General features: G+C 35.8%; 1 protein-coding gene and 1 non-coding gene across 2 annotated transcripts; both read left to right on the forward strand.

Moving 5' to 3' along the window:
- Window positions 1-181: 181 nt before the first annotated feature.
- LOC113231492 (Golgi-specific brefeldin A-resistance guanine nucleotide exchange factor 1-like) lies at window positions 182-17196 on the forward strand. The gene is made up of 12 exons (XM_026465817.1): window positions 182-693; window positions 2453-2571; window positions 4696-4804; window positions 5706-5879; window positions 10020-10119; window positions 10633-10829; window positions 11004-11187; window positions 11317-11485; window positions 13547-14173; window positions 14516-14666; window positions 15262-15455; window positions 16966-17196. The coding sequence occupies exons 1-12, from the start codon at window positions 393-395 to the stop codon at window positions 17194-17196; spliced, it is 2556 nt and encodes an 851-aa protein (XP_026321602.1). The 5' UTR covers window positions 182-392.
- On the forward strand, window positions 6253-6383 carry LOC113231591. The gene has a single exon (XR_003310568.1). It is a non-coding gene; the product is annotated as a U11 spliceosomal RNA (small nuclear RNA).
- Window positions 17197-17542: the final 346 nt, after the last annotated feature.

The following is a 17542-nucleotide window of genomic DNA, read 5'->3' on the forward strand; positions in this document are numbered from 1 at the left end:
AAATAATTTAAACAAAGAAAAAGTTAATCGTATAGATTTCTTAGGACACCACCACTTTTTCAACAAAGAATTAAATCGATATATTTAAGAATTACCCGGTATCTGGGCTGTAAAATTTCTATGACTGTCCCTCTAGTGATGAGTAGCGTAACTAAAATTCTGAAACGTCAACATGGTCGTGATGGAATCTGCTAATCAAATTGTGAATTTCCATTGATTTTCGTTAATTTTACCTCTAAATCTGTTTAAATTTGTGTGCAAATTCGGGCTGTATAGTGTGACGCTCCCTGGAGTGTAGTTAAACTATGTAGTTGTTCAACTAAACAGTGTTAAAATAGAAGTTATCAGATACTGTTGATGTTTTTCACTTGAAGTTTTGGAAAATCGGCAGAATGTCACTTCCTGGGAATGGGATCTTTGTGGTGCAGGGGGAGATGGCGATGCTCGTCACTGCCATGCGACGAAGCACTCGCTGGGGCTCTCATTCCTTTCCGAACGAGGAGTACGATGTTTTAATGAGGACCTTTCAAGATTTGAAGACTATTTTGAGTCAAGTAGACGACCTGCGTCTTCTTGACCCTCCAACATACCTTAGCCCTTTCTTAGAAGTGATAAGAAGCAAAGAGACGACTGGTCCTGTGACTAGTCTAGCTCTTTCTTCCATACACAAGTTTTTGTCTTATGGATTGATTGGTAAGTATGATGAAACTTAATGAAATAAGTACTTTTAAAATTTACAGTCTTGCACAAAACAACTACACAACAATGTATCTATTGCATATAAAAATTTATGAAGAAATGTTTCACTATACTATTATATATTAATGTATGATGTAAAACACAAAATTTTATAACAATAATTTTATATCTTATAAAGCATATCTCATAGTATTTTGATTTATTTGTTTGGATTTTATTAAGTGCTTCCTTGATATATTGTTTTTCTAATGAGGCTGCCATTATTTATAATAATAATAATATAAATAAAGAGTTTAAAAATAACCTAATTTTTGCATAAAAAAATTGGGTATCATGTAAAACAATAATTTTTTTTTTAAATTTAAAATTTTTTACTTATCATAATATAAAACACATTCAACTAACATAATCAACATTTTAAGCAAAATTGCATTATTAACATTATCTGGGCCTATAATTAATTTGTAACTTTGTTTGTTTGTGTGTAAACTATCATATTAACAATGACATTTTGAATATGTATTACACACATCTAAACTACTTATAACAGCTAGATATATAAAAAAATGTAAGAAAGTTTATAAATAGTAAATTTACTCGAGGGCTGTAGCCTGGGGCATTGTGCTCAGAAGGCTAGCAACATTTCCCCTTTGAATTGCTAAACTTATTTTTTATTAGAAATAACTGCCATGCTTGTGGTCTCCAGAGGCTTCTACAAGATGACCTGACAGCTATAATTAATTCTATAATTGGTTTTCTAATATATTATTTAGTTTCAGTTTTATTGTTGAGCAAACTCAGCATAGTTGACAATTTTTAGATCACAATAAAGCTTTAGGTGCTAATGTTACTGAAATGCAAAAATGCATTAGTTATGACATGGGTGGCAGAATATGAATTCTTATTTATTTTATTTTATTCTGAACAACAACAGCTATTAATAATAATTTACATTGAATATTTTATATATATATATATATATAGCAAAAAAGATAAAGCTATGTGAAGTTTACAATCCTGACGTACAAAAACCTGTGCATTAAAAAAATGTTAATAAATAAATAGACACAAAACAAGAAAAATAGACCAATTCTGTTTGTGGTACACCGCACTGTATTCAAATTTAAATTTCAGTTCATTTCAAATATTTTAAAATCTTTAAAACATGTCTCAGAAAAATTGGCACACAAATGTTACATTAAAAAAATAGTACACAATATATGCTTTTAAAATTTGAATGTTACAGCTAAAAAAATATAAATTATCAATAATGTGATGAACATAATATGTTAAGGTTTGGTCGGTTATTTTGCCATTTATTCCAGTCACTTTTTATGACTCATAATGTCATAATAATCACTTTCTAAATCTTAATTCTACGTAATTATATAATTTTAAATGATTTCTGATTTCACTTGGTCAAAATATATCTTGTGCAGTTTTTAAATTATATATAACCAACTGGTACATGCTTTGTTTGTTTTTACTAAAATGTAATATAGTAGTAATAATTACATAATACAATAATTATGCCAGACAGCCACACCAACTATGTACTGTAGGATTAGCTCTTATAGTTTCGACTCCAATTATTTATGTTCTTATTAGAAGGCAACATTGGCTTAGTAGGAGCATTCCCTATTATCAGCTTCTTAGCAGAGTTTCGTTGCTGTTCTCACTTAAAATTTTAGATGACTCAATTAATTTTCACATCATAAATAACTATCACCTTAAAGAATATTACAATTTTCAGACCCGACGCACCCCAGCGTACCAGCCACAGTAGAAGACATAGCAGATGCTGTAACACATGCCCGCTTCGTCGGAACTGATCATTCTTCAGATGGAGTAGTACTCATGAAGATTTTACAGGTGAGAATCACATTCGCACAAAGAATTACGCTTACACATTGTTATGGCGTACGACATTGGAGTGGAATTCCCTGCTTGCAGATTTGTTCACTGAATGCTATAACTTTTGTCTTTTCAAGGTGAGAATGAATAGGCATTATATAGGTGTGCAATTATGCATGCTCCATTGTCGACCTTATTGTGGAAAGTGGCTGTTGAGTGACATGGACAAATGCTTGCTTATTTTATCCATGAAAAAAATTACATTTTTAAGTTTGTTTCAATTATTGTACTTTGTCATTTTTTATTTCACTGTGTATATTTACTTAAATTTTATTGAATGTCAGGATCTTTCACCACCATGATATTCAATAATTTTTTTGTGATATGACTTCACTAGTTTGTTATAATTATCAAACGGAGATCGAACACTTAGAAAAAAATCACTTCAATCCACCCAGTTAGATACCTATACAGCTACCCTGCTAGCCATGGCTAGAGATGTCGCTATTAATGTTTAATTTAATTTTTATTGACTTGATGTTCAATTATTTTTTGAGACATTACTCCACTAGTTTGTTATAATTATTAATACTTTCATGGATTTTTCATGGCGCTACGGCTAAAAAGTCGTTAAAAACCAAATACAAAGATTCAATAACAAGCACATAGATAAATTCGTAAAGTCTGCTGGTTCGTTCCGTGGCTTAGTTGGCGTAGCGTCTGGCAAGGTTTGCTAGGAGACGTCGGTTCGAATCCGACCGTATCGAAGGATGTTTTTCTAAGTTGATTCCGGTTGCATTAATACTTATAACAAACTAGTGGAGCAATTACACAAAAAATATTTGAACATCAATTCAATTAAAATTTAATTATCAAATAGTCAAATGTATTTTTTCGCTATTTAAATGTTTTTCTTTTATAAACAATTAATCTTAGTAATACCTTAAGATTGTCATGTGTCATTTCCAAGGGTGAGAGCCTGGTGACTTGTAGTACAGGCGTTAAGCCTTTAACAAGCACCAGCTCCCAAAAATAAGTTATTGGATGTATCTTAATTACTAAGATCTATATGTACGTATTTTTGTGGAGGAATAAACGTTATTATTATTATTATTATTAATTATCTTTAAATTTTCAAAATGTTTCAAAGTCAAAGTCAAAGTCAAAGATTATTTTTTCCATAGGTAAAATAAATTTACACTTGAAATCGTCACATTTAAACTACTGCTCGTTCACTACGCTGACCTCCCTGAGAAGAATGAGCAAGAAACTCTAGGGATTGCTCTTTTCAAATAAACTTAAATGCTATGGAGTACACTTTGAATCAAATTTGTGCGGATTCTGGAGCCGTGTCGTCTTTCCATACTTCTTTATCTAACACGTAGTCTTCAATTTTGTAATATGATTTTTCGATCAAAATATTTTTAATGTAGTTTTTAAACTTAGGAAATGATAAACTTAATATATGCTCCGGAATCTTATTGTAAAAACGTATACAGTTCCCCATAAAAGAGTTGTTTACCTTGGTTAAACGAAATCGTGGTACCATGAGTTTGGACTTAGCTCTAAGGTTAATAATATGGATATCTTCTTTCTTATTGAAATTATGTATGTTTTTACGGTTTAGTTATATGGTCAGACAACTGGAGAGGCATAGTGTTTACAGCTTCATTCATTTAATTTGTTATAATATCAAGTGACGGGACGAATAAGTCGTGCGCCTCATGGTAAGATACACGTTTGTCCATAACAGTTGCAGTGCCACTTAGAGCTTTAAATCGCTAAGATCTGAGGGGCACTGCCACTTCGCCCGTTACACTGAGATATGAGTTGACAAGTCCCCTGTTCCTATAATTTCACCAGCACCCTTACCCTTCAATACCGGAACATAGTAATGCTGACATTACTGCTTCGCAGCAGAATTAAGTAAGGTTTCTTTTTCTGGTTTAGCGTTATTCGCTCAATTTTGTCATTTAAATTTCGTTTTTACCTGGACCGCGTCAGCATGTTTGATGCTATAACTCATTGACAATACTACATATAAAATACTCGTACATGTAACAGCATCAAAGCTGTGCCGAAGTATGCTGCGGGGTAGTGTTCGACCTTAACAAATAATAAGTATTGACAAACTCATTACAGGTGCTCCGTACGCTGATGCTGAGTCCGGAAGGCGTCATGTTGACTGATGAGAGCGTCTGTGAAATCATGCTTAGTTGCTTCAGAATATGCTTCGAGACGAGGCTCACAGGTTAGTACCTGTACTACTATGAGCTGTACTGTACTCAGTGTTGGGCAAAATTTAATTGTTCTGGCAAATAAGATTGACAATTAATTAATTGTCAATTGCGAAACATAATTAACGATTGATCAATTGTTAGTTGCGAGAATCGCAATTAACTATTAATGAAATGTTAATAGCGGTTCTCGCAACTAACAATTGATCAATCGTTAATCGCGTATATCTACAATTAACAATTAATCAATTTTCAATCTTTTCAATGTTTTTGATTAACAATTAACAATTAAAACTGACAATTATGATAAATTTATAGGGCATATGGGGGTGAGTTAGGGCGTGGGTTAGGATTTGTGTTGGGAGGTTAGGGTTTGGGTTGTGGGGGTTAGGGGTGAGTTAGGGGGTGGTCTTGGGGTTCAGTTAGGGTTTGGATTGGGGGGTTATGGGTGAGTTTGGGGTGGGTTAGGGGGTAGGTTAGGGGTGGGTTAGGGGAGGGTCAGCGGGTGGTTTAGGTGGGTCAGTGGTTGGGACAGGGGGTGGGTCAGGAGGAGGCGGCCCCCAACCGGCCCACCAACCTACCCCCAAGCGGTCCCCCAACCGGCACCCCAACCGACCCCCCAACCGGCCCCCAACCGGCCCCAACCGACACGCCATCCGTCTGACTGGCAACTGGGATCCCTATAACAATTGCCGTGAGAGAGGTCGAAGACAGAACCAGATGGAAGAAAATCGTCCATAAAATCTCAAAAACCTTTCACGGATACGACCTTCAGCAATCAAGATAACGACTAAGAAGAAATTATTAAACTGTTGTTACGAACGGTACACCACTACATATGAATTCCGAGCTTTCGCCAATGCATTTCGGAGGTTTAGTACTATAATTTCAAGGCTGCATTTTTAAACTTTACAGAACTACTCCGGCGCAACGCGGAGCAGTGTCTCCGCGATATGACGCAACTGATCTTCATGCGACTGCCTCAGTTCCCTCCAGAAGACGCGGCAACTGCTGCCTTTAGCACCATTGGCCTGTCGCTTAAGAAACGCGATAAGGCTGCTAAGAAAAAAAGTTTAACTAGTGTTCATAGTAAGTTCACCATACACATTGAAAGCTTAGTGTACAACACCACAATCAAAACTATCGGATGACTCGAATTTCCAAAAGGAAATTCAAGGTCACTGTCGTTCATGCCTTGTATTTCTTTCTTAATCGCTATCACTAACAATGGCTCATGAGTCGCATTAGTCGATAACAATGAAACTAAAAATGAACAATAAAAACAGCGTGCGCATCATAAACTTTGATCATTTTCTCGATTAAATACTGTAAAAATGTAAATAATTTTCTTTGTGCAATAGTTCGGAATTATACCAAGAGATGGCGCCACTTGTATCCTGAAACGCACTATCGGTTTGTTACAAGTGAAACATGATAAGCCAATGACAGTTCTTCTGAATTTAAAAAGGGTGTTTGCCGCTTCGATGGCACGTGTGCCGGCGACGGTGCGCGGGGTATGGCCATCAAGACATACCCAACACGTAATTTTTTGACTCGTGAGGCAGTTGGCTACCCTTAAGTACCGGCGCCTCCTATAACACAATGTATAACTGCATTCCCAGTGATACTGTTTTAAAAACAAATGCTACATTCCACTGATGGGCACAGCACGTGTTTCTGAGGGGTTTTGGTCATCATCGTAGTACAGCACTCAGACACAAGGGTGATAAGGATGGGGACTTTACATGTTATGTATATGTCTTTACATTACATATTATATGTATGTCTTAAACAATGATATTATACTTGTAAACGCGCGCAATCTGCGCCTTCAAACTGCCCCACGGCACTGTAGTCCACAGGCAACAGTGACATCAGTCACCATCTTGAATTCGAGTGAGTACAACGTCACCGAGACACGACAAAAAAGTATCAAAAATGGTGAAATATGTAATTAAAATTTGCAATTCTCGGTTCGAAAATGATCATAAAACTACTGAGGTTACTTTCCACCGGTAAGTTTGCTTTTGTTTGTTTAGATTGTCGTAAATAAAAATAAAAATTAAATAAATTTATTTTAAACATCAATGTTGCCTGTAAATCAATTTTCATTTGCCCATTATATTGGGAGTTAACCTTTCTGAAGTTACTTTTGACTTCGTAGTCAAAAGTGATTTTAATTCAAGTTTATTTCGTTTTAACGTAAAATGTAACCATAATACTATTAAAACGTAATACTATTATAAATGATGTTTTGTTTGTTTCCCAGTATACGTAAAGATCGAACGCGCAGGGTGGAGTGGTTAAAATAATTTTTAACCACTCCACCCTGCGCGTAAAAGTCGTATAATTACGACTTTTACGAAAAGATACTTTGAGTAATAAACACAAGGCAATTGTACAACAAGCTAATGGTGCAATAATAAACTATAGTTAAATATTTGTGTACTTGGTACTTGGTGTAACGGGCTAGTGTCCGCAACTCGACGTCAAGGCGCCTATTTTGCGTGTGGAAATATTTGTGTATCAAGTAATTTGTAATACCTACCCTTTTATAAATTTGTTTTCGTTAATTAGAAACAGAAACTTTGTCGGAAGACAGTATTTTTATCACCTTTATCCATAAATAAAAAATGCTGGAAAAGCAATGAATTAGAAAGTCATCTCTTCATATTTTAAAAGAACTGTGAATTCCAGGCGTGGACCCTTAAGTTCATACATTTTCATGTAAATTTCACTCACTCGTTCATTCCATTTCTGATTACTATCTATCTCCACTGTCTCTTTCCACTAGTAAGGCTACAAGAAATTAGGAAAAATTTTTTCTAAACCGGTAACACTGGTCGTATCCCTTAATGCACTATGACTATCTCATTTTGACATAATAAGTTTCACATTAGAAAAAAGAGACAAATATATTTTTCTTTGAAATTTCAATCAGTTTCAAAGTTTTTTTAGACAACTGTTTGTAGGACATTGCGTCTCTAGTATTATTTATGCTAAAGGTTTTTCATAAATCAAAAATTGTATAATACACTTTGAACTTTCCCTTTTGATCGATATTTACAATAATAATACGGAGAAGAGAAATAATTTTCGAAGTCACGAACCTCAATCTGTCAGGTTTACAAGTTTCGATTATGAACGTTACGTTAATAGAACAAAGTTTCCATCTGACGATAGTAGGTATTTTAGTTTCTAAGATATCACAATCATTATAAACCACTCTCTATGAGGATATACATATACCTACTTAATGCAACATATTACGTGTTCATTAATAAGTATACACGTAAAAATTGTATATGTATTACATATTGTATAATCATAATATCGTCGATGTTTTGTAGAAACGGCGTAAGCAATTTTTACATCCTGTTTAAACTAAATTAAAACCAAGTTGAATTTTAAAACGGGACGTAATTATTTTAAAACAGCCGACACTCGTTAAAACCTAAAACACGCTACCTGATAAAACTACTGCGAAATGCACTGTTTACCTATTTGGGTCTTTGCCTATTTGGCTCCTTTGATGTGTGCCGAGAAACCGATTAGCGCGCGGTTACGCGAGTTTGGTGTTTGCTGTATTTGTCGAATAGGCAGACAAGGCGAATACTTTGTCACACTTGCTATCTATACATGGCGATTGTTCGCACTGCCATTACAATAGTGTTGTAACTCAAAATATGTGAAATTTAATATTATATCATTACTGAACGTAAAACTTGATTCTCTACACTTCAAAACAACCGCCGTTAGAATATTGTTAAGAAACAATCAAAAGACATCTACTTAACTCAAAATGAGACACACTTTATGGAGCTAGTTCTGGCCAAAATAATCCTTATTGAAAAACATGAAATTATTTTTTCCATTTTATTGTTAAATATATTTGATAAATTGTTTAAGTGTCCATAATAAACTATAACATATAAATTTTAATGATTTTTTTGCGGGAAGTGAGTAATTCGTTTTTCATCGATTCTGAGAAAGTCCTCTTTTTGAGTTACAACACTATTGTAATAGCAGTGCGGTATGTCAAATATATGTCGTTCATTGTAAAAGTAAATTATGTCCTTGTAATTAAATATTGAAATAATGGGCATTTAGCAAATTATGTGTAGTAATTTTAGTTCTCTGAGTAACTAGTAATGCCATCTATGGGATGTTAGTGCAATTATTGGAGTTGCTTCACTTTTGTAATGAAAGATATGACTAAATGTTATATTTTTAACATTGACTTACAATTATATGGATGTCGGGTACGCGCTAAAAAGTGTCCAAACTTATAGGGCGTTAAAATCGTATACAGAGCGTCATTCACGCTTTAGTCTTCGTTTGTTCGACTGACAGCGAAGCAAGCAAAATTAGGCAGTACTGCGATGACATTACAATTTAAATTCAACGTTTTAGCTTTTTCATATTCCTTTACATGTCACTACGTTTAAATAGGTTGACTTGGGACATTTTTTTCGTGGTTTTTGTATTAGACCGGTCGTCCTAAGTCAATGACTTTTACGCAAAAAATATGTGTTTTAAAATATGGACTTACACCGCTTTTATAATGATCGACACATGTGTCAAATACGCAAATACAAGTCTCCCCATGTGAAGTGCCTTCAATATATATTTTTATCCTAATCACTACCTCGTCGTTTGTATCCATCGTGTATATAACCAGAAATAGAGACGAAATAAGGGCCATCCATCACAGGCAACTCGTCAGGTGAATGGGCCTTATATCACTTTTAAATATCAACTCTCGTTTGCGCTGAAATCACAAATTAGAAAACTGATATAGTACAGCGCCAACAACTGACCTGTTACGTCTCCGTATATTCCAAAAATATTCTGTATTTATAGTAATAAGGATAATATCTCAAACAATGAGGGCTGTTCCATTCGGTGGTGTGGGAAAAATTGCAAAACATCTAATTACAAAACGGAATCACATTTAATCGATAATTAATTATTAAACATGTAATTTTGCATTTTTCGTCCATTACAGCAAAGATCAAGTTAAACTGGTCGATTTGAAGTGAAACAATTGACGACATCATCGTCAATTATTCTGAATTCGGGCTGGCCAATCGGAGAGCAGTTGTCACAGTAATGATTTGGCAGAATAATTTTCAAACAAATTAAATACATTTCGTCTCTATTTCTGGTTATATATTCGATGTTTTATCCAACACTCGCGTTTCTTTCTCAAAGACAACATTGTTGTAGGTACTAATTCACTGGACAGGAAGTCTCCTACAGAGCCTCCGGTTGTAACGCCAGTGGACATGGAAGACAAGGACGTCAAAGTTGACAGTCTGAGACATAGGTAAAACAAATATACAAAAAATTATCATTGAAATTGTAAATTTAAATGTTTTCAATACGAAACCAAATAGCCGATTTTTGTGGTTACAGTTTTTACATAAATTAATTTTTTGTTTAAGTATATATTTCGTTTTCAGTTTCTTAATTGTTTGTTGCTTTTTTAATAGCCAATGCTCATGTAAATGTATTATATATTATGTATTAATGTGTCATGAATATCAAAAATGTTTACTATGAATCTAAGTTTATAAAACTTATTATGGATGCTTTTATATTTCTTTTAAAGATAAGTTAATTTGAAAAGACTGCAAGATATCGCTTTTTTGTTAAATGGTGACAGTGGAAAATATTGTGACATACAATTGCAATTAAAAATGTCTCGTTGTACAAAAAAATATACATTGACGTAATCTTTCCAAGAACTTTTATTACATAGTTTAATAACGCCTTTTTCTCCAAACTACCTTGTTTGGGGCAATTGGTTTGATATTCGTACATTTGTTTTTGTTTTCAGCCAAGACAAAAACTTAATAAACGAAGCAGAAATAACAATAGAACCAGTGGACCCAGTAAAGACTCCCACCAAGAAGCACGGTAGACATTCTTCTATGGACCTAGCTGCTAACGGAAACACGTCAATCACACAGCTACTGGAGAAATGTGTTAGTAATGTTGAGGATAAACTGGAGGGAGAAACGGAGAAGAAAGAAGGTGAGTGGTGGACATAGCCACCCAGTGACATAGTTACTCGGCGGACGTATCCACTCGGTGGACATAGTCACTCTGCGGACATATCCACCTGGTGGACATAATTTTTCAGCAGACAGTCACACAGTGGACGACGAAGCCACTGCCTGTCGCAAAAACAATCTCAATTTTCCACAGAACCACAGCCAACCCCAGAGTTACCAGAACCACCAGTAGAAAACAAGTCTCCTGTCCCGGAAGAACCAGTGGACAAGGAGAAGCTGGAGGAATACGTAAACCACAGAGGCATCAGGTTCACTCCTCAAGATGAGGAGCTGAATCTACAGCCGTATGGCTTGGTTTGCGTTAGGGAACTTTTTAGGTGAGATGTTGTAATTTCCTCGGTTTGTAAAAGCTATGAATTCTTGACATCAGTGGCGAATATTTACGTGAACTACGTATTTTCGGTCCTAAATCGGACCCATTAACACAATGAATCAATAAATTCCAGATTCTTAATATCGCTGTGCAATCCGCTGGACACGCAGAACACGTCAGCGATGGTCCACCTGGGCCTGTGCCTCGTCGGCACCGCCCTCGAAGTGGGAGCTGACCAGATCGCCAACTACCCCTCACTTCTGTATCTAGTCAAGGACCCGCTGTGCAGGAATTTGCTTAGCGTAAGTTTTTTTATCATCATTTTAGTAGCAGTAGAGCTCCTTGAGAGAGTTCGTCCAGGGAAGTCACTATAGTTATTTCTTCCGCCAAGCAGGTTTACTGTAATGAAAAGTTAATTATCGACTGCATTTTTTTTACATGGCACCACTAGAATTACTTTAAAGTCCAACTTTGACTTTCTAGATGAGTAGTTTTGTCTTACGGTGCAGTAAAACTATTTCCAGAAATCTGGAATTCGAAATAGTAATGAATTAAAATTTGGTTTTAACAACTCTGCTATATTTATACATGTATCTATGTATGTGGAACACCTTTTTCCGAACATTGGTGATAACCAGGGATCAGAATAGGTAGAGTTTTTTTTTACCTAAACTTCGAGGAATATAGACCGAAAATGGAGACTGCCTTACGACAATATTTTTTAGGTCCTAGGACCTTTTCGGGATTGGGGAAATCACTTTAGAACATTACACTATGTTTATCTTAACTTTGCGACGCACAGTGGGTCGGATCTGCGATATTGCGGGCATTGGATTTTTTTTCACAGTACCTCTCTAAAAAAACGCCAATCGAGCGATCCTATTGTTCTAATTCAATACTGTCATATCACATTTTGCCATAAATATAATAGATTAGTACGAAAAAAATAAATTGTGTATTTTTTGTATGGGACCATACCTATACCTCATCGTTGCAAAGTCTTAGTCTTAAAAATGAACAAAATTGGGTCCCCGCGGCAAGGTGCCCAAGATGCTGGCAACATTCTTGTATTGCTATGCTAATACATTGGGCGAGGTAGCTGCCGACCCTTGGATTTCCTAGCTAGTCTGTTAATGTTTTGGATAAGAAAAAGGTACCAGGACTCCATGGCCCAAGAGTTTCCACTCCAAAGGGTTGAAATAGGTAGTCGAGTTCCTGGTACTTATTACCAATGGTCGGCAAAAAGGTGTGTAGACAAGCTACAAGTCGTTCAAATTCAAATCATTCATTTCTTTGTGATACACAGGCTATAAAGTTGTTACAAGAATGAATTTTGAATCACTGTGATCCGCCTTATGGCATACAAAGTTTTCTTAGTTTTAGTCATTCTCATGCGATAATTTGTAATATTATTATAATCATGCAGTCCAATTAATGCAACCTAATATTAATGAAACGTAATAACAAAAGTAAAATAATAATCAATAACAAATTTTATAATGTGAAATGTAAATTTTATAAGAAATCTTCAATATTATAGAATGTTCTATCATTTAGGTAATTAAATAATAATTAATAGGTAGATAAATAGAGAAGAGTATAGTATATAGTAAATAAAATAAGTAGCAATATAGAGTTGTTAAAATCACCAAATATTAATTAATTACTTTTTCGAATTCCGGATTTCCGGAAATGGTTTTACTGCATCGTAAGACAAATAACTATTGACCTAGGAAGTCGAAGTTAGATTTCAAATGGAAATTTATAATTAAAGTAAAAAAATGCAGTAGATAACTGACCCTTTACCAAAGCTTAGAATAAAATAGTAACGAGAATGGTCACTCTCCGCACCTCTGTAGCTTTAAATACCGAACCGAGTCCCGCATATTGACGGTCACATTGGCGGAACGGCAACAAGGTTGTCACTTATCTGCTGCACTTTTTTACAAGGCTCTATTAGAATTACTTTAATAATCCAACTTCGACTTCCTAGGTCAGTAGTTTGTCCTACGACACAGTAAAACCGTTTCCGGAAATCCGGAATTCGGAAATGGTGGTTTTAACAACTCTAAGTCGCTCTTTGTAGCTATGTCTATATATGTGGAACACCATTTTCCGACCATAGCTTATTCCTAAAAAAAAACAATATTGAGTTTAAGAATTAATGCCTCCGTGGCTGAACGGTTGCCATGCCGGGAGAAATATTTGTATGTCCTACATTTATTTCTTTCGTGAGTTTGGGTGTAATTTGTGGTTGGCTATATATGTCCCCATGGCACCCGCGACCCAGGGTTTTCCTAGTGCGGGGCTATGGTGAGTGTGCGTGTTATTATACAAATACAAAAAAATTTTTTCATTCACAGTTACTGAGCACAGAAAGAATTTCAATTTTCGCGCTAGATCTTCAAATTTCGTTTCTCCTCTTCGAAGCCTTACGATTCCACCTTAAATTCCAAATGGAGGCATTCTTCAAAAAGATAATCGAAATAATATCAATGGACACAGTAAAAGCCACTTACGAGCTTAAAGAAATACATCATTTAGCAATCGAAAGTCTTTCACAGTTATTTCGAATACCGAGTCTGTGTACCGAGTTATATTTAAACTACGACTGCGATGTATATAGTATTAATGTTTTTGAAGAAATTACCAAATTATTATCTAAAAATGTGGTATCAAGTACCGCTTACAACATACATTCGTTATGTTTGGAGGCTCTGATGACGATTATTGAAGCTATAGAAGCTGGAAGTCAAAAGGAAAAGAGCGAGACGGAAGTACAGATTCTTGAGGAAGAGAAAGAGACAAAATGTAGCCGCGGAGATCATATTACGTTAGAGCTTGGCGGTATGGACGATTCGTCGGTAGTTAGTGATCATGTTACGCACGATATTAGTCAGTATGTCGGTGGAGGAAGGTTGGGAAGGCATAAGATTGCGTCGGAATTACCCACTGAAGCAGAGTTGGATAATATTAGAAATATGAAAAAGGTTTGTTAAATTATTTTATATATTACTAACTGTACCTAACATGCGTTGTAATATCACTGATAATGTTAGTAGCAGTAGAGCTTGTGAAAGAGTTCGTCCAGGGAAGTACTGCCGCTTTACCCTAATGATTTGGCAGAATAGTTTCGAAACAAATTCAATTACATTTCGTCTCTATTTCTGCTGATATACGCGATGTGACGGGCGCACTGGCAGTGCCCTTCGGGTCTTTACGATTTAAAGCTCTGAGTGGCACTGCAACTGTTATGGGCAGGCGAGTCGCTTACTACCAAATGCACGACTTATTAAATCCCGTCATTTATAGTCATAAAAAATATATTTCAGTGGGTAACACAGGGCACAGAACTGTTCAACCAAAAGCCTGAACGAGGGATAGAATTTCTCCAAGAGCACGGAGTACTGACTACACCACTGTGCCCACACGAAGTTGCCATCTTTCTGAGAGAGAACCCCTATTTGGACAAGACAATGATTGGTATGTAGTTTTTATACGTCGATTTAAATCATTTATTCGTCACACAGAAAAATAAACATGACTGATTCTTATTAGGAAGTTGAAAATAACATCAAAACTTCGAATTAGAGATTGATGAGAGAGTGCTGCATGTACCTACACTATATCCCACGTGATTGGTCAAATTTGAATTTACAACTATGTTCACGTGATGTTACAGCGATGTGATTGGTCAATGATAATTTTATTCAGCGATGTGAATGATCAGTTACATTTCTTTCTATATTCTTAAGCAAATTATAATTCAATTTGATTAAGAATTATAAAGAAAGAAAGAAGAAGAAAGAAGTCAAACTACAACAATGATATTTCTGCTCTCAAACTGGAGAATTTTCTGTACTTATAAGTACCAGAGTAATCAGAAACCAATCTGGGGCTGGGCTAGGCATTTCCTAATTTGGTCCTATTGGGAATCCAACCTGGGACCTTCTCATTAAGGGTCCACAGTATAAACTGTAGGGCTATCGTCATCGTATATAAAATATCACAAAATAATATAATATGTAGTTAAATTATGTGATTTCGATGTCAATACTGTTATTCTCCCACCCTCTAGGTGACTATATCTGCAAACGATCCTCCCGCGGTGAAGACGACGGCCCAAGCGTACTTAGTGCGTTCGCAGACAGCTTCGACTACGCCGGCCTGCGCATCGACCAAGCCCTCCGACTGTACTTAGAGACGTTCAGGCTGCCGGGAGAGGCGCCACTTATCTTTCTGGTCATGGAGAAGTTCGCTGAACGCTGGCATGTAAGTGCCGTTGCATGTTATATCATGGACCAATGATTCAAAAGAAATACTATTCTCCATAATACAAATTTTATTTTATATCTACATGGCGCTGTTCAATAACCTGGAAGTGGTTTATATTATTTAAAAGGCCGTGGATATAAATTGATCCCTTTTTAATATGAAATATAAGTCGTCAGTGTTTTCCTTATAATATTTTTCAATTACTGGGTAACCTGTCACAACCTCGAATTTATTTTTTCCGAAATAACCTTTGTTCGAATTTTCATTACCCCGAAAACCGAATTATAACGAAACCGTTGTTCTTTCTTTTATATATAATATAATACAACATATTCTGTTGGATGTTTATCGCAAAGACACGATTAGTTTAAGTTAGGTTTAAAAGAAAAAACATTTTCCTTCCAAACTTACTCTCGAGCATATGAAAATTCGAGCAAACGTTACTTCTGGAAAAGGTCATTTCGGACTTCTCAGATAGGTTACCAAATATTGAACATGAGCTAAATTTTTAGTAGTAGTAGACCTTGTGAAAGAGTGCGTCCATGGAAGTACTGCCGCTTTACCTATTTCTGCCTCTGTGGTTACCATGCCAGACTGCCAAACAGAGGTCCCAGGTTCGATTCCCAGGCCGGGAGAAATATTTGTATGGCCTACATTTATTTATCTCGTGAGTTTGGGTGTCATTTGTGGTTGTCTATGTGTGTGTCCATGCCACCCGCGACACAGGGTTTCCCTAGTGTGGGGCTATGTTGAGTGTGTGCGTTATTATTATTATTTCTGCCGCCAAGCAGTAATGCGAACATTACTGCATTCCAGTTTTCAAGGGCTTGCTGGTGAAATTATCGACACATGTGACGTGTTAGATTGTGTCTCGGGTGACTGGCGAGGCGACAATGTCAAGTATGAAGCTTCATTCGCATCATGCGTATTTAATTCGGTCTAGTGTTACTTATTTCACAGTTATTGTAGGAGTGTCTTAAATTATCGGACGCGTAAAGGCTTTTATTTGAATAAACGCAGACAGAGAAAAATATTCCTAAACAGAGCATCTCTTCTGTACACAATCAAATCAACCCTTTCTCTTAAACTAAACAGTGTTACAATTTTTCAATTATTATAGTCTATTATCTTTACAATTATTATTTTAATTACTATTACCGCTACAATATTATTATAGTTACTATATTCATGGGTCGATATTAGTTAATAACAATCATAAATAAAGAAACCTAGTTATTATTTACAAAGCAACGCCATCTAGTGGCAGGGTGACACAATAATCGTTTCCAACGGATATTGGACGGAGAACGTGTGCAAACGTGAGCAACACATGTGATATTGTTTGATAAGTATTTGTAATTGAAGTATATTATGCAGTTAGTTAAGTGGAAAATAGTATTTTATGCAATTGTTGCGTAATGGGGGTTCTTAAAGTCGACTAGCGTGTTTAGGCCATGAGATTTTAAAACCTAATTATGTAATGACTGCGTACAATTTTTGCATGCAGTTCTTTGGTCACATTCCACGCAAAAGCGCTGACAGTCTCGAGAGCGTGATTGTTACGGGCAGGATTGAGGGCAAACGACCTAGAGGTCGAAGTTCGAAACGATGGTGTGACCAGGTGGTTGAAAGTCTGACAGTACCAGTGAGCGTCGCATTCCACCTAGCCAAAGACAGAGTGCAGTGGAGAGGATTGATTGACGGTATACTTGTTCAAAGTCACGATCCTCAGCAGTGAGGGACAGACGGGGGAGGAGGAGGCATACAATTTCCTACAAATAAAATGACTGCAAACGCAATTAAAAAAAAATATTTTCACCCATTTATTTGAGTAGGCAAAGGTTCCACCATACAGCCTCTACATTTATTTGGCGATAGTAAAACAAACGCTACAAAACAAAACACCAAAGAGATAGAATAGAAGTGGCCAAGGACCGCTTAAATTTTAACCAATATTTTTTTATAACAGTTTACGGCCTAGTTGCAAGATCTTTAGGCCAATTTAACTAATCAAGAGGCAGTAGAGCGTCTGAGTAGCGTCATATTTCATATTTTAATTAGCAAAAATACGACGTTCTTTTTTG

This window comes from Hyposmocoma kahamanoa, unplaced genomic scaffold (assembly GCF_003589595.1).
Source record: "Hyposmocoma kahamanoa isolate Upper Pololo Valley unplaced genomic scaffold, ASM358959v1 65, whole genome shotgun sequence".
Taxonomy (NCBI): domain Eukaryota; kingdom Metazoa; phylum Arthropoda; class Insecta; order Lepidoptera; family Cosmopterigidae; genus Hyposmocoma; species Hyposmocoma kahamanoa.